Below are 26,004 nucleotides of genomic sequence, written 5' to 3' on the forward strand. Positions count from 1 at the left end.
AGTCTATAAAAGGGATTTGAAGTAGTCATGTAGTGTTAGTTAGGGGGAAAGAATCACCAATACACATGGACCGAGTGTAGAACTGTTACAGGTGTATAAGGTATAATTACAAAGAAGTGAGGCTCCAAGTGGGCTAGAAAAGGACGTAGTGGAAGTGATGGTCATATTGATAACACAGGGAATGTTATGTGGCATAAGCTTGTCGGGTTGTTTTGTTATGTTGGTAATCCAACACTTTACATCTTGTCCTCCAGAATGTAGAAGAAGATGCCCGATGATTTTCTGAGGATTAGGGGTACAGGAGTTTGTGGAAACAGAAACATTAGTGAGTAGAGTAGCTGCGATGGGAGGTTTCTGAAGGGGAGTGCATATAAAGCATTGTTGTTGGTAAAAGGCAGAGGGTAAAATAGAATTGGGTAGTTGATAAAGTAGGGTAAGGGACAGATTGATTTGTCCAGGTTTGGCCAGGTTAATTAGCTAGGCCAGGTGTTTAGAGGACTCCTTTACTGTATCAGCCACCACATCTGTGGGAGCTGTCAGGGGCTGAGTGAAGGCCCTGATAATTTTTATGGTTCCATGGAGATCTTTCAAATTGGAGCCCATATACAGAATGATGGATCCCTCGACTCCATCTTGCCAAACCTGAAGGTACGGATCAGTTATAGTGAAAATCAAGAGGGGTTGTGCCTGTGATGTGTCTTCAACTTTGGGCAAGACCTTAGAGAGTTGTTTTCCTGGGAGGCCATACCAATGGTCAGTATAGTAGTACTTACAAGACGTCTTCATGATGAGCAATCTTTCCAGTAAGCATCATTACATGATCCTGTGTTATTCTTGCTTAAGCAGAGATAATATGCATGTCTCCAGTTGAGATAAAGTATATCTAGTTCAGTCAAAACAATTGCGTGAGCAGACCTGAGCAAAATTGAAGTACAGAGTGATAGGGCCTGCACAGCCCATGATGGGGCAGAAGGTAGGGTTAAATAATTTAGTGGGAGTGGAAGTAGTGTAAATATGAAATAGCCATGCATAATGTGTTCCTGGGGCCAGTGTGGATACAGGATGGACACAAAAGAGCAGAAGCAATGAGATTATCTTGGTGTATGAAAAGGGAAAATTTATCTTGGTGTATGGAAGAGGGAATTTCATCTCAGCGTGTGGAAAAGGGAATGAGATATTAAGAGGAGATAGGGGAAAGTGTAGATCTCAAGAGGAGCGAAGTCTGAGAAAGTTCCCTGGAGGTGTAAATCTTTAATATCTGAAAAGAGCCAGGAGGGGCACGGAGTGTGTTTGATATTCCTTCCATAGAAGTTGTAGGAAGAGTTGGTAGCAGTGAAAGAGAGGATCAGCACTTAGCCAGTGTTGGAAGTGGCGGATGGCTGGAGGTGGCGGTTTTCTGGAGGAAGGTTCATCAAGTGTGGAAGGGTCTGAGTTTTTGGGCACCATTGGTTGTAGAGCTTGAGTATGGGTAAACTTGGCTGTGAGTGGCCCCGTGAGAGTAATTGTATAAAGGGATGGGGGGACGCTTAAGGTTGGTGAAGTGGACCCAGTGGGGGGCTCCCTGTAACTTTGCTGCTGTACGAGTAGTGACAGTAACCTGCTAAAGGCTGGTCCATTTAGCCTGTAGCTTAGTGAGAGTAGGGGGCAAGGATGGGTGTGAAGAGGACAGGAAGACCTTGTCTCCCACTGCAATAGAAGGGAAGCTAAAGTGGTTGGACCTGGAACAGGGCAGTAGGTGTCTGTATATTCCCATATATCTGCTTGGAGATAACTGAGGAGAGGCGAGAGTAGACGGGGCAGCAAAAGTGGAGATTGTGGTATGTGGCCAGAGAAACCAGTTTAAAAGAGCTTGAGAGGCCTGTTTGGAAGGGCTCTCACATGGAGCAGAGCTACGAAGTAGTTTAGTCCAGTCTAGGTGAAGCTCAAGGGGGAATTTAGTTAGAATACTTTTTAGTGCACAATTTTTCCTTTTCACCTTCCCTGAGAACTGGGGATGATAAAGAATATGGAAATGCCAGGGCATGTTGAGTGTCTTACTCAGTAGTTGAGTTACTGGTGTTGTAAATTCAAGACCATTGTCTGATTGGAGGGAGGTTGGGACTCCAAATTGGGGGATGACCTCCTGAAGTAAGATGTTAGATATTGTATGTGCATGTTCGTTAGTGGTCGGGAAGGCTTCTACCCATCCAGAGAACGTATCCACCAATACCAGGAAATACTGAAAGTGTCCTTTTGGGGCGTATGGGTTAAGTCAGTTTGCCAGTTGGAGGCTGGCAGGTATCCTCCGGCTTGATGGGAAGGGAAGGGTGGGGGATGGAGGTTAGAATTAGGATTTGTTTGCTGGCATATAGAACATGAAGAGGTAAGTTGCTGAAGACACTTGGTGTCCTGTGGCATAAGAGGGAGAGATTGTTTGACAACTGATAGGAATGAAGGAAGGTCGGGATGAAACAAGTGATGGAGATAAAATAGAATGGCCTGTTAGCATTGTTGGTCTTGAGAGCAGTTTATTAGTACGGTGGATGGAGCAGCAGATGAGCTTGAAGGGAGGGGAGACAGTGCTACCAACGGGCCGCCTGATCTACCTTATTGTTACCTACTGTGACAATGGAGGTATCAGTTTGATGAGCTCTGCAATGGATAATTCCAGTTAGTTTTAGTAGACAAGCCACTTCTAAGAGAGAAGTTATGTAAGTTTCATTAGAGATGGCTGTTCCCTTTGTGGTGAGAAGGCCCCTTTCTAGATTGCTGAGCGGGATAGGATGTGGAAGACATACTTGGAGTCAGTATGAACTGTGATAGATTTATTTTTTGCCGACATGAAGGTATGGGTTAGGGCATAAAGTTCAGCTTGTTGATTAATAGTGTTGAGAGGGAGTGGTTCAGTCTCGATTGTCAATGGTTGGCACCACAGCATATCCTGCCCTTTTGATTCCCTGATGGTAGGTAGAGCTGCCATCTGTAAACTATACCAGGTCAGGTTTTAACAAGGGGACCTTCCTGAATGTTTCAGGGATGGCTAGTAGGTGCTCAATGGTTTCAATGTAGGAATCAGAAAGAGCTGTGTGATCAAGAGATGACAAGGAAGGGGGAAGAAGAGTAGCTGTATTGAGAGGAGAATAGAATTTAAAAATGAGGGTAGGGGTCGGTGCCGTGGCTCAGTAGGCTAATCCTCTGCCTGTGGCGCTGGCACACTGGGTTCTAGTCCCAGTCGGGGCACCAGATTCTGTCCCAGTTGCCCCTCTTCCAGGCCAGCTCTCTGCTGTGGCCCGGGAGTGCAGTGGAGGATGGCCCAAGCACCTGGCTCCTGGCTTCAGATCAGCGCAATGCACCTGCCGCGGCAGCCATTGGAGGGTGAACCAACGGCAAGGAAGACCTTTCTCTCTGTTTCTCTCTCACTGTCAACTCTGCCTGTCCAAAAAAAAAATGAGGGTAGGGTCTTCAATTAGTGCTACCAGGAAGGCCAGAATGTGGGATGGTGGAAGAGACTGGAGGCCTTTATAGGTTAGAAGCTTAGACAGGTGATGAGAGGAGAGGATACTAAGTGGTGACCCAAAAGTCAATTTTTTTGACTCCTGTATGGGAACTGCTGCTGAAGCTAGCACCTGTGAACAGGGTGCCCCACTCTTAACTGTAGGATCTGGAGTTTTTGAGAGATAGGTTACAGGAGCACAAGAGGGACCAGTTTGATGACTGATAACCTCCAAGGCTATTCCATGGCTTTCAGTGACGTAGATGAGGAAGGGCTGTGTGAGTTCTGGTAAATGTAAGGCAGGGGCTTGTAGAATAGCCTGTTGGAGTTTATGATATTGGGAGGTGCCTGGAGTTATGAAAGGTTCTTGGAGGGATCCCTTGGTGGCTTCGTAGAGTGGTCAGACTAAAAGAGAGAAGTTTGGAATCCATGAATGTAGGAATCCTGCCAATCCTCGAAAGGAAAGAATTTCCTCTTTGATAGAAGGAGGTGGGAGGTTATCTATGAGATGCTTTCTGTCTATGGTGATAGCCTTGTGAGTGGGAGTGAGATGTATGCTGAGATAGGTTACCTCAGATAAGCAAAGCTGTTCTTTGGTGAAGGATACCTGATACATCTTGGCTTCTAGAAAGTTAAGAAGAGTAGCAGTCTGTTGTTGGCTATCCAATTTTGAAGGGCTGCAAAGGAGGAGGTCATCGACATATTGGAGAAAGGAGAGGGATAAATCAAGAGTACCTAGATCATTGGTCAGGGCCTGATCAATCAATTGGAGGCTGTCTTTGAACCCTTGGGGGAGGACGGTTTAGGTTAAATTGAGTGGAAATGCAGGAATCAAGATTGGACCATGTGAAAGCAAACAGATCCTGAGAGGAGGAATGTAGAGGGATAGTGAAGAATGCATCTTCAAGGTCCAAAACTGAGACATGAGAAGTGGAGGCAGGGATAGGGGAGAGGAGGGTGTATGGGTTGGGTACTATGGGATGTATGAAAACCACTGTAGAATTCATAAGACTCAGATCTTGGACCAGGTGAAAAGATGCGTTAGGTATTTTTACTGCCAGGATGGGGATGTTATAAGAGGAGTTGGTTTTACAGAGTAAACCCTGGAGGAGGAGTTTAGTGATGATAGGCTTTAATCCTCAAAGGCTGGAGAGGGGGAAGGGATACTGAGGCTGAGAAGGGAAGGTTGAGGTGTTCCTAACCTTAATCTGTACCAGAGAATGATCAGCTGCTATCGTAGGGTGGCTGAGGTCCCACACCCATGGATTGACAGCAGATAGGGCTCCTGAGTTAGGCAGGATAGTTGGGACCAGGTCGTCTTGAGAGAGAAGTAGTAAAAGGGGAGGTGAAGGCAGGTTGGAAGACTGGGCCAGTGGTTGGAGGGTGAAAACCACCTGAGTACCAAACTGATACAGAATGTCTCTTCTCAGGAGGGTAGTATGACATTAAGGTATAATGAGAAAAGAGTGATAAAAGGGTGTTGTATTAAGTATGCATAGCAGGTTGGGAGTCTGTAGGGGTCTGGAAGGTTTTCCCTCCACCCCAACTATGGAGGTTGAGGCAGCAGAGGTTGGTCCCCAGTACTGGATGAGGACTGAGAAAGTTGCACCTGTGTCAATAAGAAAAGAAATTGGCCTACCTGTTACCATCACAATTATCCTGGGCTCCCGTGGAGTGATGGTCATGGTGAGGTGGTGGGAGTCTGGGCTTCTTCAGCCCTCAATAGCCAACCCTTGAAGGTCAACCTGGGGCATAGGTGGGGTGGATGGCCTGTTGACTTGATGGACAAGAGGACGGTCCACTGTCCATTGGCTCTTTTGGTGACATTCAGGACAAGGACTTGGTGGGTCCCTGGGGCTGGGGCACGTTTTGGCCCAATGGCCTATTTGGCCACATTTAAAACATGGACCCTGGGGGCCCTTATTGTCAACTCTATCAATCTTGTGGTCGCCTGAGCCACTGGATGTAGCAGGTTGTTGAAAGGCCTTGGCCAGTGTCTGAAACTTGGCCTTTTGCGCTCTCTCATCCTTCTCATCGTATACTTTAAAGGGCACCTCTACAATTTCTGCCTGTGGAGTTAATGAGCCCCTCTCGAGCTGCTCTAATTTTGCCTTGATACCAGGGAAACACTGGGCAAATAAATGGCTCATGAGCAAACCCTGACCATTGGGAGGTTCTGGGTCTAAGTTAGTATATTGAAGAAGGGTCTGCTTCAGATCCTGTAGAAAGCTGGAAGGGTTTACTTTTTATCTTGAATAAATTCTTCCAGTTTATCATAATTAACAACCTTTCTGTTAGATTTTTTGAGGCCAGCTAATGAGCAGGTAATGAAACGATTTCTGGCCGTTATACCATTGGGAGAGTTGTAAATCCAGTTGGGGTCCTGTTTGGGGACCACATCTACTCCTATGGGATGGTCAAGGTCAGTTTGGTGGGTCTCATCAGCGTGGAGATGGACCTGTTCCCAAACTTGCCTTCGCCCCTCTGGAAGGAGGGTATTGGAAAGGATCATAAAGACATCGTGGAAAGTCAGATCATAGGACTGGGTTAGAGATTGAAACTCTTTAATGTACAATGTTGGGTTAGAGGTGAAGGAACCCAGTTTTTGTTCAATTTGTGAGTGATCAGCAAGTGAGAAAGGAGCGTGGACCCTGACTATGCCCTCTGCTCCTGCCACCTTTCAAAGGGGAAACGTGGAGGCAGGCTCCCTAGCTGCTGCACGAGAGTGAGTGACTTGGGGACTGGGGACAAGAGAAGGGGGGTCAGGGGCTTGCAGGAGTGGTGGCAGGGCAGGAACAGTATGCTTGCTCAGTGAAACGGGGTAGGACGGAAGCTGTCGCGATGACTGGTTTGAGGTAAGGGAGGGGGAGCAGGGGCAGTAGAAATGGACAGGGGCTGGTTTTGAGATAAGGGTGAGTAGGAGATAAGGGAGGTAGAAGCAGATGCTGCCTCCTGGAATTCCTGGACAGGAGGTGGAGGTATCGATGAGGCAGTGAGAGCCGCGGCAGAGGGGCTGCAGCAGATGGGGCTCTGAGGTTGCTGAGTAGGAGGTGCCTGTGCTGGGGCTTGATCAGGGAGGTGCTGAACTGTGCCTGTGGTGGCTGGGCTCATCTGCAGGACTGAAGGTAGAACAAAAGGGTGTTGGCTCTGGCTCTGGCTCTGGATCTTTAGTAGGAGCCTTAGTGGCCAGGAGGACCTGAGCTGGAGAACATGAGACGCAGAGATAAGGTTTAGATCAGAGATGGGAAAAAGCTTGAATGTAGGGAATCTCCTTCCACTTTCCCAAAGGGTCACAGAGTGGTAGAGATCCCGAATCATGTCGGGGTCGAATGTGCCATTAAGTGGTCATTTGGACTTTTTTTTTTTTTTTTTTTTTTTTTTTTTTTTTTTTTTTAGATTTATTTTATTTATTTGAAAGAGTTACAGAGAGAGGTAGACGAGGTAGACAGAGAGAGTGGTCCTCCATCCGCTGGTTCACCCCCCAGATGGCCGCAATGGCTGGAGCTGAGCCGATCCGAAGCCAGGAGCTTCCTCTGGGTCTCCCATGTGGGTACAGGGGCCCAAGCATTTGGGCCACATTCCAGTGCTGGACCGGAAGAGGAGCAGCCAGGTGTCGAACCAGCACCCATGTGGGATGCTGGCGCTTCAGGCAAGGGCTTTAACCCACTGCGCCACAGCGCAAGTCTCAGAACTGTTTTTTTTTTTTTTTTTTTTTAAAAGATTTATTTATTTATTTATTGAAAAGCAGAGTTACAGAGAGCCGGGGGGCGGGAAGGTCTTCCATCCGCTGGTTCAATCCCCAAATGGCTGCAATGGCCAGAGCTGAGCTGTTCTGAAACCAGGACCCAGAAGCTTCTTCCAGATCTCCCATGCAGGTGCAGGGGCCCAAGTACTTTGGACCATTCTCTGCTGCTTTCCCTGGTCATAGCAGAGAGCTGGATTAGAAGGGAAGCAACCGGGACTCGAACTGGTGCTCATATGGGATGCTGGCACTACAGTTGGCGGCTTTACCCACTGCACCACAGCACCAGCCCCTTGGACTGGTTGTTGAGTTCATACATGGGGCATACTTGATTGCAGTGAAAGATGAGGCCATGGCATTTGAGATCCCGGGCCAATTGGAGAGGAACAAGATTGTTTAGGAGACAACCGAGGGAGAGTTGGATGGAACATGGGATGAGGAAGCTCCCATAGTGGCCTGTAGAGATTGGACTGGCAGATAGCAGGAGTCCCTGAGATCACAACAATCCAACAAGGAGAGTAAGGGAGCAGAGGGTGGGGTTGCCACCCGTACCCACTGGAGCCCAGGGTGTAGTGTCTGTAGAAGATGTCACCCACACCTGCTGTTGCCTGGGACACAAAGTCTGTAGAGGGGCATGAGACCATAGGAGTTGTGATGCCTGGTACCAGGACCTCAGGACAAAGTCATGTAGAACTGCAACCCATAAAAAGTCGCAATGAGAGAATCCTCTGCTCACACTGTCTTAGAATTTTTGAAGGGCTGGTGAGTGGATGGAGATCACAGAGTGTTTGGAAGCCACGAAGGATGTCTGGGGGTGGTTCTTGTGCTTGGCAGGAATCCAGGATCCTGAAGCAGCTCATATCCCCCAGGGGAGAGCAAGGTCAATGGGAGAGCCTGGATCTGAGTCACCGCACCAATGAAAGACCACTACAAGGGAGACTTTTATTGTTGGCCAATAAGGCTGCCTCTCCATTCACAAGAGAAATAGCCTGTGCTAGGAGAACAGTTCTTACATAGTGTAGCAGAGATAAGGAAGTAAGAACAGTAAATTCCATTGGGTGGGGTGAAGACAACACGTATGGTTGGGACATTTGGTCACCTGATTTCTGGTAAACCAGGCTGGACTTAGGAAACTGAAATGTACCTTGGAGAAACTGAAACTTATTGTACAAGGTGGCAGTTGGGCCAGGGCCTTAAATGGTGCCTGAGGCTTAAGATGGTGCCCCAGATAAGATGGCACTGGTTTCACTAACAGTGAATTATCTTGCTTACTTGTATAAACTACATGAAAGCAATCACTTAATCAAAATTACGCACCTCGGACTCACCACATTGCCTGGTGTATTAGGTGCTCAGATATTTTTTGAATGTACCCATTTTGGGATACACAGTTCAGTAGTATTTAGTACATTCACTGTGTTATGTAACTGTCTAGTTCCCAGATATTTTTATTACCCCAGAAGGAAATCCTGTATCTATTAAGTAGATACTCAGTATTCTCCCATTCCCTCTAGCTCTTAACAGCCACTATTCTGTATTCTGACTTTGTGTGTTTACCTCTTCTGAATTTTTTTATAGAGATGGAATCATATCATATGTGACCTTTTGTACTTGGCTTCCTTTACCTACTCTAATGTCTGAACTTCAGCTTGTTGTAGCATGTATCAGTGTTTCATTCCTTTTCATGGATAAGTAATATTCCATCACATATATATACACCACATGTGTATTGTTTATCCATTCTTCAGTTAATGGACATTTGAGTTGCTTCTACTTTTTGGCTATGGGGAATAGTGTTGTTAGGAACATTCATGTACAGTTACTTGTTTGAATATCTATTTTCAGTTCTTTTGAATATCAGCCTAGGTTGGAGTTGCTGGATCATGATAATTTTTTTAATGTTTTTTTTTTTTTTTATTTTAATAGGCAGAATGGATAGTGAGAGAGAGAGACAGAGAGAAAGGTCTTCCTTTTCCGTTGGTTCACCCCCCAGTGGCTGCTGCAGCCAGCGCACTGCGCTGATCTGAAGCCAGGAGCCAGGTGCTTCTCCTGGTCTCCCATACGGGTGCAGGGCCCAAGCACTTGGGCCAAGCACCACTGCACTCCTGGGCCACAGCAGAGAGCTGGACTGGAAGAGGAGCAACTGGGACAGAATTCTGCTCCCCGACCGGGACTAGAACCCAGTGTGCCAGCGCCGCAGGTGGAAGATTAGCCTAGTGAGCCGTGGCGCTGGCCGGATCATGATAATTTTATGTTTAGCTTTTTGAGGAGTTGCCAGTCCTTTTCCACAGTGGCTATTCCATGTGATATTCCCAATGGCAGTGTATAAGTGTTCCAAATTCTTTACATTCTAAACACTTGTTATTTTTCATTTTTAAAATTATAATTGTCTGACCTTGCTTTTGTAAGTGTATTTCTTAAATTTAAGGCAAAAATAGTTATGTTATATTATTTTAAATACCGGTTTATAAGTGATAAGTTTTCTTGACTATTTTTCAGGTATATGATTAATTCTTAACGAATAAAATGTCTGCTGGAAATTTTGACCTCCATAATGATGTTAGAATAAAATGGTAACCTAGAGCAGCTTCATTTGTGAAAAGCTTGCAGTGGTTTTCAATTGCATAAGTTGTACTAGGCTTATTTATGTATTAAACTAACATTTGGTTATGCATATATTTTGTAAACTTTTATCGACTGGTAATTTTTTTTCAAGCAGAAAGAGAATCTCACTAAGATCCTTGACATTTTTTAGTACTATTTTAATCGTATTTGAAATACTAGATTTGCTGGCTTTTATTTTGTGATGAAAATAATTTATACATGAGAAATCATTCCATTAATCTGTTTTTATATGATGTGATTTATTTTGTAGGTGCCGAAGACACTCGGATTATTAAGGCTGTTAGGTACTAAGCTATACAGTCGCCAGGGACAAGAACAGGTAATGCAGATTGGCTTAACTTTGTGTCTTTCATACATTTTCACCAGTATACCTTTAAGGTCAAATTTGAATGAACTTGAATGTTTTCATAATTATACACTTTGCAAGTGTAGGTATTAGTAAGAATTCATAGTGTTTATTTTACTATGTATCATCTTATCTCAAGTTTTAAAAAAAGTTTTGTGGAGAATGAATCCAGTCTTCCTGGGGCCTGGTTGTGGAGACCAGAGCATTCTCCTACAAGTGTCATGTATCTGTGAATTTCTTATTTTAGCTTTAAAAATACTTAGTTTTTTTTGTCATTCATAATTCTATTTTTTTGCTATGTTTTAAAATAACAATAAATACATTACTCCCCAAATCTGAGATTATTGATGCTCCGAGAGGAAATGAGCCTTACTGATCTGAGATTTTAAGTGCCATTGTTTTGATGTTTTGTCACTTAATAGGTAGGATAAGAGTGGCTCTATGGCAAGGTTTTAGATAGTTTCATACTGAGAATAAGCTTCGCACTTAAGGCACTATCTGTGATGGAGATGGTTACATTTCCTCTCTCTGCATGGCTCTCCCACAGCACTTGACTTACGTAGGAACATCAGATCATACTCTTGTCTTAGGGAAAATCAGCTAACCAAATTTTTCAACTCTTCAGTTTCTTCCCTAAACCAAGGGTAGAAATATAAATGAACTTTCTTTTTAAAAGACTTATTTATGGGGCCAATGCTGTGTGTAGAAGGTTTAGCTGCCATTTGCAGCACTGATATACCATATGGGTGCCAGTTTGATTCCCAGGTGCTTTCGATCAAGTTCCCTGCTGATGGCCTGGGAAAGCAGTGGAAGATGGCCCAAGTATTTGGGACCCTGCACCCATGGAACAAGCTCTGGTTCCTGGTTTCAGATGGGCCCAGCTCCAGCCAATGTGGCCATTTGGGTAGTGAACCAGTGTATGGAAGATCTCTTTCACTTCTCTTTTTTTTCTCTCTCTAACTCTACCTTTCAAAAAAAAAAAGACTTATTTGTGTTTCTGAAATTCAGTTACAGAGACAGAGGGAGAGATCTTCCATCTGCTGGTTCATTCTGCAAATGGCCACAACAGCTTAGGGCTAAACCAAGCTAAAGCCAGGAGCCAGGACCTTCATCTTGGTCTCCCCTGGAGGTGGCAGGGGCCCAAGCACTTCATCCTCTGCTCCTTTTACCAGGTCGTTAACAGGGAACTGGATCAGAATTGGAGCAGCTAGGACATGAAGTAGCACCCATGTGGGATGTTGGTATCACAGGCAGAGGCTTTATCCTCTGTGCCACAGTGCTGGCCCCATAAATGAGGATTTTGTTTCTGCATTATTGTTTAATATATTTTAAATTTTAAGTCCTGATTATTTCTTCAACATTAACTTCAGCCGGTCTTATATTCTGGATTGGTTTGTCATCGTATCTGAATAATTGAATAATTATACTGAGTTTGCTTTGCATACTTTAGCACTGTTTTCTAGTTAGCATTTTCTTACTCATTTCATGGATTTATTTTCATTTTGCAAATCATGAAACATATGCCACTACCTTGATGTTTGTTTTTGATGATTTACTGTGTTACCTCTGTTGGTTTTTCTAATACTGTATTAGTGTATGTTTCCCCATCTCCTTAATAATAGATAAATAATAACTCTTTCTTTAATAAATTTAAAGAATTCACAGGTTTTCCTTTTATTCTGTTGACTATAATTAAACAAGAATGTGGAGTTTCAGTATTTATTCTTATTTAACAGGCATTTACTTAGAATCAGGCATGGTGTTAAGGCTGAGAATAAACATTGAATGCAGTGTACCTCCTCAGTGAGACAGGCTAGAAGCAGTTGAGAGCAGCACAGTACCATGACCTATTCTGTAATGTACTACAAAGTATTGTTGACGTGCAGGAGAGAGAGCATTTACCTCTGGCTTTTGCCTTGAAGTGAGGAAGAGTTCCTCAGGCAGAAAGGGGAAAGCTGGGCATGTCCAGCCTAGCAGCAGTGTGTGAAAGTATCAGGACACTGTTGGAATGCTCCAGGGTGCTGAGTGGAGAGTCCACAGACTCCGGATTTCTGTTTTCCATGTTCACTTCATTTGGACCAGTATAGTAATAGTAACATTTAGAACAAGGATTGTTTGGAATCCAGTATTAATGACTCTTTTTTTGTTCCCTGTCTGTACATGATAGAACTCATTTTATTTATGTGATGTGTTAGTAGGCAGATGTAACTGTTCGATCATACAGAAAAGCCATCTTCTTTTTACCTTGTCTTACCTACTGGGAGCTCTGGATTGTGGAATCATGACCCTTGCTATTGGCCGGAACTCAGCTCTTTCTTGTTCTCATTAGTGTACTCTGATTAATCCAAAGAAGGAAGAAGCAAGCAATTAAATTCCCTCTATTTCACCTTTGTGACACACTGGACCAGAACCCCTAACTATTTGGACTTTTTAAAAAGACTTTTTGAATTTAGTGTTCTCAAACCAATGCCTTCCAGACAATATCTGATTGTTAGGTATGTCTCTTCCGAGTCCAGAAGCAGTTATGGTTCATAGGTTTTTGTAGTACTGTAATTTTAGAGCTGAATGAAAGGGCTCTTAGAGATTATCTAAGAAGTCTTTATTGTTGTGAACACTTTTGAACTTGCATGTGATCTCATGGGAAGCATGCATTTCTGGCATTACGATGCCTGTTCTATTGATGAAGAAACTTTGGCTTCTGTAAATTTACTTATTTAGTTTCAGGGATAGGTTTGATCTGAGTTTGGCTTGTGATCCAGCCCTTTTTTTTGCCCCCATCCTCTGTGTTTGGCCTTTGTTCAGACCCTTAGTCTGACAGAGAATCAGAAGCCAGGTTGTGGTGCACATACTGGTAGCCACCATCATAAATTACTTATTATCTCAAAAAGAATAATCTATTTTACCTCTTAATTTTGGCAACAATTATATTCCTGTTTTAAACTGTGTTCTTAACTACTGGTATTTTTTTGAAAACGATATACCTTCCTATGTAATAACCATATTGTTGGGGCTGGCATTGTGGTGTTGTGGTAAAACCTATGACTCCAGCATCCCATATGAGCATCAATTCAAGTCCCAGCTGTTCTTCTGATCCAGCTCCTTGCTAATGGCCAGGGAAAAGCAGTGGAAGATGGCCCCTGCAACCCACTTGGGAGACCTGAATGAAACTCCTTGTTCCTGAATTTGACCTGCCCCCTGTCCTGACCATTGGAGCCATATAGGGAATGACCCAGCAGATGGAAGATCTCTCTACCTCTGACTTTTTATGTACTTGTCAGATATAAAGTAGCAATACTGAGCTTGGGTAGTATTACAGCCTGGATAGTATTTAGTACTGCTGATGTTCGATAAATCATAGTGCTGGCAGCTGTTATCAATTTACTAATTTTCTTATAGCTTTCTTATAGGCATAATCATAGAACTAATAATTAGCAGTTTGACATGTTCCTTTAGGATTGTGGTTTAGTATGCCCCAAACTTCTATGGCACTAAATAATCTTCTGGTTTTCTGATACATATTTTAAGGAGTATAATAATACTCAGAATTATTGATGTTTTTTATAAAACATACTGGGTCAGACAATTTCTTTTTATGGCTTTTTTCCTCATATTTTGACAGTGTTTTTGTCTCATGTTGATAATTAGACATTTGAGGATGACTTTCTCTTAATTGGAGATCATACATGTGAACTACATTGGGTGAGATTATCTGCTAAATCCTGGAGGGTGGGGATTTATCTTTGTTTTGTTCATTGATGACTCCCTGGAGTATAAAACAGTACCTGGCTTGTAATAGCTATTTTTTAAAAATTTATTTATTTGTACCAATTTTAGTGTATGTGCTGCCAATGTGCGCTTTATTTTTTTGAAAGTCAGAGTTAGAGAGAGGGAGAGACAAAGAGAGAGGTATTTTTCATCTGCTGGTTCATTCCCAGATAGTCACAATAGTCAGGGTTGGGCTAGGCTAAAGCCAGGAGCCAGGAGCTTCATTCTGGTCTATCACGTGGATAGCAGGGACCCTAATACTTGGGCCATCTGCTTTTCCCAGGCTGTTAGCAGCCTGGATCTGGATCTGAATCTGGCTCTGAAGTGGATCTGAGCTGGATCTGAAGTGGAACAACTGAGATAGGAACCAGAACCCATATGGGATACTGGCATTGTAGGTGGTTACTTTACCTGCTACACCACAGTATTTATTTATTGAATGTGTAGTGTTCCATGAGTACTTGTGAAATGTTAGAAGAGCAGTGCTTATAAATTTACCTTTTAGTGATATCAGAATTCTTTTTTTTTTAAGATTTATTTATTTATTTATTTGAAAGAGTTACACAGAAAGAGAGAGACAGAGGGAGAAAAAGAGAGAGTTTCCATCTGTTGATAACACTCCTCAGACAGCCACAATGGCTGGGGCTGGGACAGGCTGAAACCAGGAGCCAGGAGCTTCTTCTGGATCTCCCAGGTGGGCGCAGGGACCCAAGGACTTGGGCCATCTTCTGTTGCTTTTCCAGGCGCATTAGCAGGGAGCTGGATCAGAAGTGGAGGAGCAGGAACTTGAACCAGCACTCATAGGCTGCCTGTGTCACAGGCGAAGGCCTAACCCACTATACTATGATACTGACCTTAGAAGTAACTTCCATATAGTGGTTCACTCCCCATATGGCCCAACATCCAGAGCTGGGCCAGGCTGACGCCGGGAGCTTCTTCCATGTCTCCCATGTGTGTGGCAGGGGCCCAAGTACTTGGGCCACAGAATTCTTTTCTTAAGAATATGTAGCAATTTAGAACATTATGATTCTGTGCACTGGAATTAAACGCTTTCATTTGTACATTGCTTGTATATTTGAATAGTGTAGACAATAGTAAATCACTCATTTTTCATTCTAAATAGATGATAGGCAGTTAAACAAAGTGAGTCAATTTTAACTAATCTCAGTATCAGATCTGATACTTAACATTAAAAAGATCTCTTTTGGAAAGTAAAGGTAATTTTTATTGAGTGTTTGAGAGGAGGTACAATTCCTACTCTTCATAAATGTTGCTGCCTGGAGAAGGCTTTCATTAGTGTTTTGAATTAAGAAAATGTTAAATGGATATTTGAGCTAGTGGTTTAGTGTAGGAAGTAAAATTGCAAGTTAAAACCATGTTCATATTATTAATTTCAGTTGTGTTGGTATCACATTTTTACACAAGATATTTAACAAAGTAAAAGGAAAGCATCTTTTGAAAATTTTTGGGAAAAGATTTTTGACAGAGGTAAAAAGGAGACTTGATAATTTAGTCACTTGAAAGGGCCATGAGTGAATTTCCAGTGTCAGAAGGCAACAGCATAATCAAAGTCTACTATACATAACCTTCTCATCTGTCATCTTTCTTTGCCTCATGCTGTCTATCCAATGATGTTAATGCACCAAGTAATTGATCTAGCTGGATTGTCATTAGTGTGGTTTATACTCCATGGAACAGAATAGATTGCCATAGCTAGTGATACTGTCTTCTGTCAAGTTATACTTCATGAGAATTCAATTTTGTTCATATTTTAGCAATTTATGTAATTTTGGCCTTGTCAGTCAAAAATCTTAAAAAGATAATAATTCCATTTTTAAGTCATCAAATATATACCAGATACTGTTTGTCTCTATATTTTAATCCTCACAAGAAACCTATAAAGTATAGTGTTATTATCCAAATGTTATAGAAGCAGATTAGAAAAATTAAGTAAGATCTTATACCAAGTGACATAGCTGGGACTCTAACCTTGGTACGCTGAAATGCAGTGTCTGTAATATTTTAATAGTACTCTATTGCTGCTGTGTTCTTTTATGGGCCATCAGAGAGCAAAGTTAATGTAATTTAGTAGAGAATGGGGTGCCCTGGTTTCTTTAAGCATATATAGGTACTTAATCAGTCAGTGGCTTTATTTACATTCATCTTACAGTCAGAATGGTTACATAGAATCAGAGGAAATGTGTATTGAGGGGAGAGGGAATTAAATTATAAAATTTCAATTATTTTTTTAATTTGATAGAAGATCCCATTTTTTAAAAAGATTTTTTTTTTTATTTGTAAGAGTTACAGAGAGAGGTAGAGACAGAGAGAGAGGTCTTCCATCCACTGGTTCACTCCCCAGATTGCTGCAACGGCTGGAGCTGCGCCTATCTGAAGCCAGGAGCCAGGAGCTTCTTTTGGGTCTCCCACGTGGGTGCAGGGGCCCAAGGACTTGGGCCGTCTTCTTCTGCTTTCCCAGGCCATAACAGAGCTGGACCGGAAGAGGAACAGCTGGGACTAGAATCGGTGCCCATATGGGATGCTGGTGCTTCAGGCCAGGGTTTTAACCCGCTGCGCCACAGAGCTAGCCCCAGAAGATCCCATTGTGAAATGTCTTCTGGGGGCTGGTATTTGAGCAGTGGTTGAGATGCCGTGTAGGACACCTGCAGACCATATTGGGGCTCCCGGGTTTGAGTCTCAGCTACTCTGTCGTTTTCCGCCCAGCTTTTTGCTAACGTGCAGTCTGGAAGGCAGTGGATGTTGTCTCAGGCCTGGGTCTCTGTCACTCGTTTGGGAGACACAAACTGAATTCCAAGCTCCTGGCTTCAGTCTGACACGGCCTTTGCTGTTGTGGGCGTTTGGTTAGTGAATCAGAGGATGGAACGTCTCTACTTCAGATAAAATCAAAATAAATAACAAATCAAAAAACCAAAATGTCTTCTGTTAAAGTGGATTCTCAGTTATTCTCAACGATACAGAAATACACTATCTTGGTAAAATAAAATCTTTAAATATTTGGTCATTGAAAGGAAGTTTAATATCCACTAGATGTTACTAGGTGAGGTAGTAGACCAAGCAAATCAAGTTTATTCCTGTGGCTGTGGATTGTGTGAATGTGAATATATTCCTGATCCCTCACAGTATTAATATTGTTTTCAGATTTGAAACACCTTTTAGATGTCAGCAGTTCCCAAGCTGGCATCTTTAGCCTGTTTTCCTTCTGGTTTCAGATTTGTGTATCACTTGCTTACCTGACGGTTGCAGCAGGCAGCTTTCAGGCATTCCAGATCAAACATTTCCAGAACGAAGGCTGTGATGGCTTCTCCTCTTCCTTTCCCTACCTCCTTACTCTCCTAGATCACTTCAGTAACCTGCTTAGTGGCCGAAGTGAGACACCCTAGAATTACTCTCTGTACTTTCTGTCCTTCCCCACATCTAACAACACCCCGCTGTCAAGTATGCATGGACTCTTTCCATATTGTTGTTGTTCTGTGGCTACCATCACTTGTAAATTTGCATCTCTCCTGCTTTAGTAGATACTTAGCCAGTTTCCTTAGCAACCTCAGTGACTTAATTTCAATCAGGTAATCTCATTTCCTTGCTTAAAGAAGACTTCAGTGGCTTCTTCATTGAACTAAGTGAGGTGAAGAAAACACTGAACTAATTGAGCTAAGCCAGGATGAGGAAAAGCTGACATTTTTGTTTCTTTTTCTTTTTTCTTTTTTTAAATTTATTTTATTTTTCGCATTTATTTTATTTAGTAAATATAAATTTCCAAAGTACAGTTTATGGATTACAATGGCTCCCCCCCCCATAATTTCCCTCCCAATTGCACCCCTCCCATCTCCCGCTCCCTCTCCCATTCCATTCACATCAAGATTCATTTTCAATTATCTTTATTACAGAAGATCGATTTAGTATATATTAAGTAAAGATTTCATCAGTTTGCACCCACACAGAAACACAAAGTGTAAAATACTGTTTTAGTACTAGTTATAGCATTACTTCACATTGGACAACACATTAAGGACAGATCTCACATGAGAAGTAAGTACACAGTGACTCCTGTTGTTGACTTAACAATTTGACACACCTTTTTTTTTTTTTTTTTTTTTTTGACAGGCAGAGTGGACAGTGAGAGAGAGAGACAGAGAGAAAGGTCTTCCTTTGCCATTGGTTCACCCTTCAATGGCCGCCGCGGCTGGCGCGCTGCGGCCGGCACACTGCACTGATCCGATGGCAGGAGCCAGGTACTTATCCTGGTCTCCCATGGGGTGCAGGGCCCAAGTACTTGGGCCATCCTCCACTGTACTCCCTGGCCACAGCAGAGAGCTGGCCTGGAAGAGGGGCAACCGGGACAGAATCCGGTGCCCCGACTGGGACTAGAACCCGGTGTGCCGGCGCCGCAGGCGGAGGATTAGCCTAGTGAGCCGCGGCGCCGGCCTGTAACACATCTTTAACCATCTTTTGCAGGGCTGGACGAGTGGAGACAAATTCTTTCAATTTCTGTTTGCTATGAAAGGTCTTTATTTCACCTTCATTCACAAATGAGAGCTTTGCAGGATATAATATTCTGGGCTGGCAGTTTTTCTCTCTTAGTACCTGGGCTATGTCTCGCCATTCCCTTCTAGCTTGTAGGGTTTCTGATGAGAAGTCTGCTGTGAGTCTAATTGGAGATCCTCTGAGAGTAATCTGACGTTTCTCTCTTGCACATTTTAGAATCTTTTCTTTATGTTTCACTGTGGTGAGTTTGATTACAACATGTCGTGGTGAGGATCTCTTTTGGTCATGTTTACTAGGGGTTCTATGAGCTTCCTGTACTAAAATGTCTCTGTCCTTCTCCAAACCCAGGAAGTTCTCTGCAAGTATCTCACTAAAAAGGCCTTCTAATCCTTTCTCTCCATGCCTTCAGGAACTCCTAGAACCCGAATGTTGGGTTTTTTAATAGTATCCTGTAGATTCCCCAGAATATTTTTTAGATTTCTAATTTCCTCTTCTTTTCTTTGGTTTGACTGTATACTTTCCTGTGCTCTGTCTTCTAAGTCCGATATTCTCTCTTCTGCTTCACTCATTCTGTTTTTAAGGCTCTCTAATGTGTTTGTCATTTGATCTATTGAGTTCTTCATTTCATTTTGATTTCCTTCACTATCACACTTTCCTGTTCTACTAGTTTCTGTGTTTCATTTTGATTATTCCTTAAGATTTCATTTTCTCGAAGGAGATTTTCCATCCTGTCCTGTAAGGAATTCCGTACCTCAAGTATTTGTTTTTGAAAACTTCTAATTGTTCTTAACTTAAATATTTTGAAATCCGTATCTTGCATTTCTTCCATCTCATCATTTTCATAATCTTGGTTTGGGGTGTCTTATTCATTTGGGGGTGTCATAATGTCTTCCTTATTCTTGTTTCCTCGGTTTTTGCGTTTGTTGCTTGGCATTGTGGAGATATCTTTGGATTCTTCTTCCCTCGCTGTGGTGTTTTTTCTTGTTATAATATGACTGTATTAAGTGGACTGCCTGCTTTTGATGGAGCCTTAGAGGCTTGAGATGGGTGAGGCGTGAGAGCTCTGTTTGGTTCCTCAGGGTCAAGGGTGTGCCAAAGGTGACACTCCCAGGTTAGGCATGGTAAATCTCTCTTTCTTTTTTTGATTCAAAAGGGAAGTAATTCCGCACAGCTGAATGGAATTGGAGGTAGTTAGCAGGCGAATGATATACCCACAGGAGCCAGAGATCGGAAGCTCTTTCCCAAGAACCGCACAGGGAATCTGTTCTGCCCTCAGTGTGGGCTCAAATTCTCCTGCAGTCTCCCACTGGGTTGCCAAGGTTACTGAATTGTAGCATCTCTGGAGAGTTCACAAGTGAATTCCGTGAGTTCTCTCCCCCACCGTCTCTTTTTTCACAGTCTCAGTTCTTTAACACCACACATTCACTAGGTCCTAATCTCCTGTTAATTCGCCCCTCCCAGAGTCAGGTTTTTCTGCTAGGCTGAGGGCCAGTGCAGACCTGAGGTCGCCGTGCTTATGACGTATGTCCAAGATGGTGCCTGCTCTTTGTCTTGCTCGCCTTTGAGAGGTGAGCGGAGAGAGAGAAACTTGTGTCCGCCTCAGTCAATTTTTTTTTTTCCCTCTCTCTTCTAGTTAGCCTGGTGAACTTTTCCCCATGGGGTTTCAAGCCTTGTTCCCTCTAGTCTCCTCTTTCTGCTTGCCTGCCGGTGTCTTGGGCTATTGAGGTTTGGCTCACCACGCGTTCCAGCGCTGGTGTGTTGATTCTGCTGCTGGTGTCCCGAACTCTGGGCTCCCATGCTGTCCACGCAGGTCCACTATGAATCACTAGTTCCGGAAGAGTCCTCTGCTGTTTCTTCCCCTACTCTTCCTTGAACCTGCAGTATCTCCGCTTTTATCAAACTGTCTCTTCCCGGACTATCAGTGTGCTCCCTTCCTATTCTGCCATCTTGACGCTCTTCTATCTCTTTTTTCTTTTTTTTTTTCTTTTTTTCACACCATCTTTAAAGGGTAATATTTTTTTTTTTCTCAGATAGAGTTAGACAGTGAGAGAGAGAGAGAGAGAGACAGGACAGAAAGGTCTTCCTTTCATTGGTTCACCCTGCAAATGGCCGCTATGGCTGGAACTAAGCTGTTCTGAAGCCAGGAGCCAGGTCCTTCCTCCTGGTCTCCCATGCGGGTGCAGGGGCCCAAAAACTTGGGCCTTCCTCCACTGTCTCCCGGGCCACAGCAGAGAGCTGGACTGGAAGAGGAGCAAGTGGGACTAGAACCTGGTGCCCCTATGGATGCCGGTGCCACAGGCAGAGGATTAACAAAGTGAGCCACAGCGCTGGCCCAAGGGTAACATTCTTAACCTTGCCCAAAACACATAAGCTTATCTGTCCCTTACTCTGTGGACTCCTCTTGTGTCATCAGTTCTGTTCTGTTTGTGTCGTCTTTCATCTCATCATGTTCTTCAGCAAAGATGCCATGTTCTTTTCCTTGTTGATGCTGTGTTTTCTCAGGGGAGTAGTTTTCCTGTACCCATTCCTTTGACTTCTTTGCAGGATTCTTGGCTTCAGGCATCAGCTCTGTTTGATATTCTTTCTTACAGCAACCCTTGTTTTTTCCTCCTTAGAAGTAATCTGAATGTTCTTTTTCTTCTTCTTCTTTTTTTTTAAACTATTTATTTATTTGAAAGAGTTACACAGAAAGAGAAGGAGAGGCAGAGAGAGGTCTTCCCTTCGCGCGTTCGCTCTCCAATTGGCTGCAGTAGCTGGAGCTGCACTGATCTGAAGCCAGAAGCTTCCTCTAGGTCTCCCACTCACGTGCAGGGACCCAAGAACGTGGGCCATCTTCTGCTACTTTCCCAGGCCAGAGAGAAATCCAGTATAGAGCTGGATTGGAAGTGGAGCAGCCAGGTCTCGAACTGGCACCCATATGGGATGCTGGCATTGCAGGCAGTGGCTTAACCCACTATGAATTTTCAGTTATATGTTTATTTGAATGCTTAGTCTGCATTTCCATGGCCCGGGGAAGTGAGGACTGCTTCTGTTTTACTTTGCCCCTAGGATAGTGACTGGGATACCGAAGTTGCCTTACATGGTTATCTATTTTGCAGTGAGCCATGAAACCAGATTCCTTTTAGCCTGTTTTTGTGCCTCTTCTTATCCTGTCTCCTTTTCTCTCCCTTTCCCCCACTGTTCCTTCTTTCCTTTTTTTGTTAAAGTATAAAACAGTTCCATCAAGCTAATGTGTGATTTGATGACTTTTTGGGACAACTTTATTGAAATACTATTCACCTACAGTGCAAATTACCCATGTAAGATTTGCAATTCAGTTAATTTTAGTATATTCAGATAATTATACATTCATCCCAAAATCAATTTTAGAATATTTTTTTAAAATAACTCTGAACCCCATTATCCTTACCCCGAAAACTCTCCATTTTCCCAGCTCTAGGAAACCACTAGTCTATTTGGTTTGTAAATATTTGCCTATCCTGAACATTTAGTGTGTTTGTGTGTGTGTGTTTAATTTTTAAGATTTATTTGAAAGGCAGAGTTACGGGTGGTGGGGGTAGGGGGAGGAGAGAGACATCTTTCATCCACTGTTTCACTCCCCAAATGTCTGAAATGGCCGAGACTGTGCCAGGCTGAAGCCAGGAGTCAGGAGCTTCATTTGGGTCTCCAACATGGATGCAAGAGCTCATGTACTTGGGCTTTGCTTCCTCTGCACATTAGTGGGGAGCTGGATCAGGATATGGAGCAGCCAGGTTTTGAACTGGCACCCATATGGAACGCTGGTGTTGCAGGTGGCCACTTAATTCATTCCACCACATCAGCCCCATGAACCTTTAATGTGAATAGAATTATGCACTATATGGTTCTTTGTGACTGCTTTTACTTAGCATGATGATTAAACATTCATCTAAGTCATAACATATATCAGTATTTCATTTCATTTTTTTGCAAATCATTGTATGGCAGACACACAATTTTATTTCTCAGTTTTTAAGTGCATTGATGTATGGCTTGTTTGTACTTTTTGGCCAGCATGAATAGTGCTGCTTTGAACATATGTATATATATACATTTGTGTATATGTTTTTATTTCTGTCGGAGTGGAGTTGATGCATCTTATGATAACTCTTTGTTAACCATTTGAGGAACTGTCAAACTGTTTTCTGAATAGACTACATCATTTTACATTCCTACCTATAGTGTATGATGATAATTCTATTTCCCTACATCCTTGCCTACACCTGTTAACTGTCTTTTGAGACTAGTAATTCTAGTCGGTATGAAGTGTTTCTCTTTGGTGTTTTCAGACTTTCTTAATCTAGTAACCAGCCGCCAGGACAGAAACACAACTCTGCCAGCTCCTCAGAAGCAGCTTCTTGGAAGCTGTCCAATCACAGTTGCTACCCACTCATTCCCCAAAGTGTGCATTGTTTGGACTCACTTTCCTTTAGAGTTATTTCACCCAGGTTTCATTTCTTGTGTGAGAAGGCAGAGAGAGACAGAGAGAGAGGTCTTCCATCTGCTGATTCACTCCCCAGTTGGCTGCAACGGCTGGAGCTGTACCGATCCAAAGCCAGGAGCCAGGAGCTTCTTTTGGGTCTCCCATCTGGGTGCAGGGGCTCAAGGACTTGGATTATCTTCTGCCGCTTTCTCAGGCCACAGCAGAGAGCTGGATCCGAAGTGGAGCAGCTGGGACTTGAACCTGAGCCCATATGGGATGCTGGTACTACAGGCGGGGCTTTACCTGCTACGCCACAGTGCCGGCCCAGCATAAATTTCATAATCTGGTTGGTGATAAGCTGTACTTGATGTTTACAACTACATGCCTTGCATCATTAAGGGCCACAGAGATGGTGGTATTCTAATACAGTCATTTCTTTTTTCTTGACATTCTCTCTTTATTAGTTTTCAAGATAATGAGTTGATTCTTGTCCTTCCCAAGTGACTTTTTTTTTTTTTTAAAGATTTTATTTATTTATTTGAGAGGTAGAGTTACAGAGAGAGATGGAGAGACAGGAGCCAGGAACTTCTTCCATGTTGGTCCATGGCCCAAGCATTTGGGCTATCTTCCACTGCTTTCTCAGTCCATAGGCAGAGAGCTGGATCAGAAGAGGAGCAGCCAGGACATGAACTCATGCCCATATGGGGTGCTGATGCTGCAGGCAGAGGCTTAGCCTACTACACCACAGCGCCAGCTCCTCCCAAGTGGTGTTTTGACAGATACCATTATGTACTCATGTTTAAATGCTTTGATATGTTTTTTAGTCTGTTGTTCTTACTGTCCTTATTGATCCTTATACTTTTCTTTAATATTGGCCATTGAGAAACTCTGTCCTTCCATCCTTCTCCTTATCCCTCCCATCCCCCGCCAACCTCTCTGCCTTTTTTTTCTTAAGATTTATTTAGTTGAAAGGCAGAATGACACAGAAAGAGTGAGTTCTTCCATTCATTGGTTCACTCCTGAAAAGGCTGCAATAGTCAGATCTGGGCCAGGCAGAAACCAGGAGCCAGGAATTCCATCTTGGGCTCCCACTTGGGCTGTCTTGTGCTTCTTTTCCAGACATATTAGCAGGAAGTTGGATCAGAAGCAGAATAGCCCAGATTTGAACCGACACTCTAATATGGGATGCTAGCATTGCAATGGGTGGCTTAACCCACTGTGCCACAATGCCGGCCCTTCATGAGAACCTCTTTATATTATTTCCTGAGTTCCTCGTCTGTGATAACTTCATTGCTGTCTGATGTGATAATATATATTCAAGATTCAATTATACATTTTCTGCCTCGTATCTTGATTTGGTAATATCTCTAAACTCCCTGGTTTCTTTTAGTGTGAAATAGTGTTTCAATACCAGAATTGTTTGCTAGGGGTACTCATTGCTAAGAGGATTGGCATTTTTGCTAAGCCTTTTCAGTTAACAAGAAATATATAAGTATTTATATATACGTACATAAATGCTCATGTGTTTATCTCTACATGTGTATCTATTCATATGTTCTAAATAGATGTTACATGTACATCTCTGTATTTAATAGAGATGAAGTATCTGTACTCATCTTTTGAGAATTTTGATTTGGATTCAGGATGACAGAGTTCCTACTTTTTTTTCTTCCCAGTTATAACTGGTTTTAAGTTTAATAGATGCTATAATTTCATATAATTGTTCCTTTATGTTCCTTTTGCATGCATAGCCATCTTAGAATAATACAGTTTTATAGTTAAAAGTATTCTCATATATTTTCTTTACTATATCTTCCCACTTTCTTTTGATTATGTATGTATATTTTACACATAGTTATTATATATTTTTCTTTACTCTAACCCTCACTTAATTTCAGTTCTAATAAATTCACATATTATGTTTATCCCCAGTCCTTATTTTGATGTCTGTTTATTTTTAGGTTCTATATTTTGGGGTGGCATGTCTTGTTCCCCTTGAGATTTAGAGATGGAAGCAGATAAAGAGAGCTTTAAAAAGATGAATACTTAACATATTCCTTTATGATTTTCCTAGTCACATTGATGTTGTTAAACTATTCAGTATACATTTTTTTTTTTGTTAAAGAGATTCATAAATTTTTAGAATACTTTTAGTTGAGTTGTTTAATAGTGTTTTTTACCTGGGTAGTTACCATATAAATCATACATGACTAATTACTCAAGTGATCAAAATAATAAATTATGCTTGAACGTAATTATACTGAAGAAGATGCCATGACTGCTGAAAGGCTGTGTGACCCTGTAAACACTGTCATCATGGCTTGTGGGTATGAGCTGGGTGGGCTTAAAGACATCTGTACTCTAGTTCAGTTTTGCTTTCTAAAATTGAATGATCTTGGACAAGTGTCTTATTCCTTCTGGTCTTCTCTTTTATCTTCTGTAAAATCTAACAGATGGACAGACTTTTTTTTTATATCTTTTTTAATTTGTATGTATCTCATAAATATAACATTAGGAACATAGTAGTTTTTCCCAACATACCTGCCCTCCCACTCACTTTTCCTTCCTCTTCCTCCTCCCTTTACTGTTTTTTCCAAGAAAGGAAAAGAAAAAGAAAAGGAAAGGAAAAATGGAATAAAAAAACTGAATAAAAGAGAACTGATTCTCAACAGTTCAGACAAGGGCTGTTTTATGTTTTTGATTCTTGAATGTGATTTCCCTCCCCCTCCCCCGTCCTCTTTTCTCTCCCCTGCCTTCTTTCTTAATTTTCTTTAAAGAAGAACTCAAGGATGATATAGCTTTTGAGAGCTTTTAGACATGATTATAACTTTTGAGATATAATAATGTCCTCCATTTAATACAATAAAAGGAAGCGATTCTTGAGAACAAGTTTTACTATTAAGTCTCATGATACAACTCTTTGGGCACACAGGTCCTGCATGGAAAGTTTGTGCACTATGACTCTTGTTTAACAAATAACACTCTTATGTATGACATCAGCGATCACCCAAAGCTGAGCTGCCTCAGCTATGGAAGCCTTTTGAACCCATTCGCTTGACAAGGCCATAAGTGAAGTGGAAGTTCTCTCCTACCTCAAGAGAAAAGTACAT

The 26,004-nt window shown here is 42.5% G+C and overlaps 1 protein-coding gene across 2 annotated transcripts in view; it reads left to right on the forward strand.

Moving 5' to 3' along the window:
* NBAS (NBAS subunit of NRZ tethering complex) overlaps window positions 1-26,004 on the forward strand; it is a 459,817-nt gene that overhangs the window by 70,300 nt on the left and 363,513 nt on the right. For both annotated transcript variants that reach the window (XM_070069748.2, XM_089327834.1), the window contains one exon: window positions 10,090-10,158. In XM_070069748.2, the coding sequence (XP_069925849.2) occupies window positions 10,090-10,158 (69 nt within the window). The remainder of the gene's footprint in view (window positions 1-10,089; window positions 10,159-26,004) is intronic.

Source organism: Oryctolagus cuniculus, chromosome 2, assembly GCF_051225735.1.
Source record: "Oryctolagus cuniculus isolate XC-2025 breed Fujian yellow rabbit chromosome 2, ASM5122573v1, whole genome shotgun sequence".
Lineage (NCBI taxonomy): Eukaryota > Metazoa > Chordata > Mammalia > Lagomorpha > Leporidae > Oryctolagus > Oryctolagus cuniculus.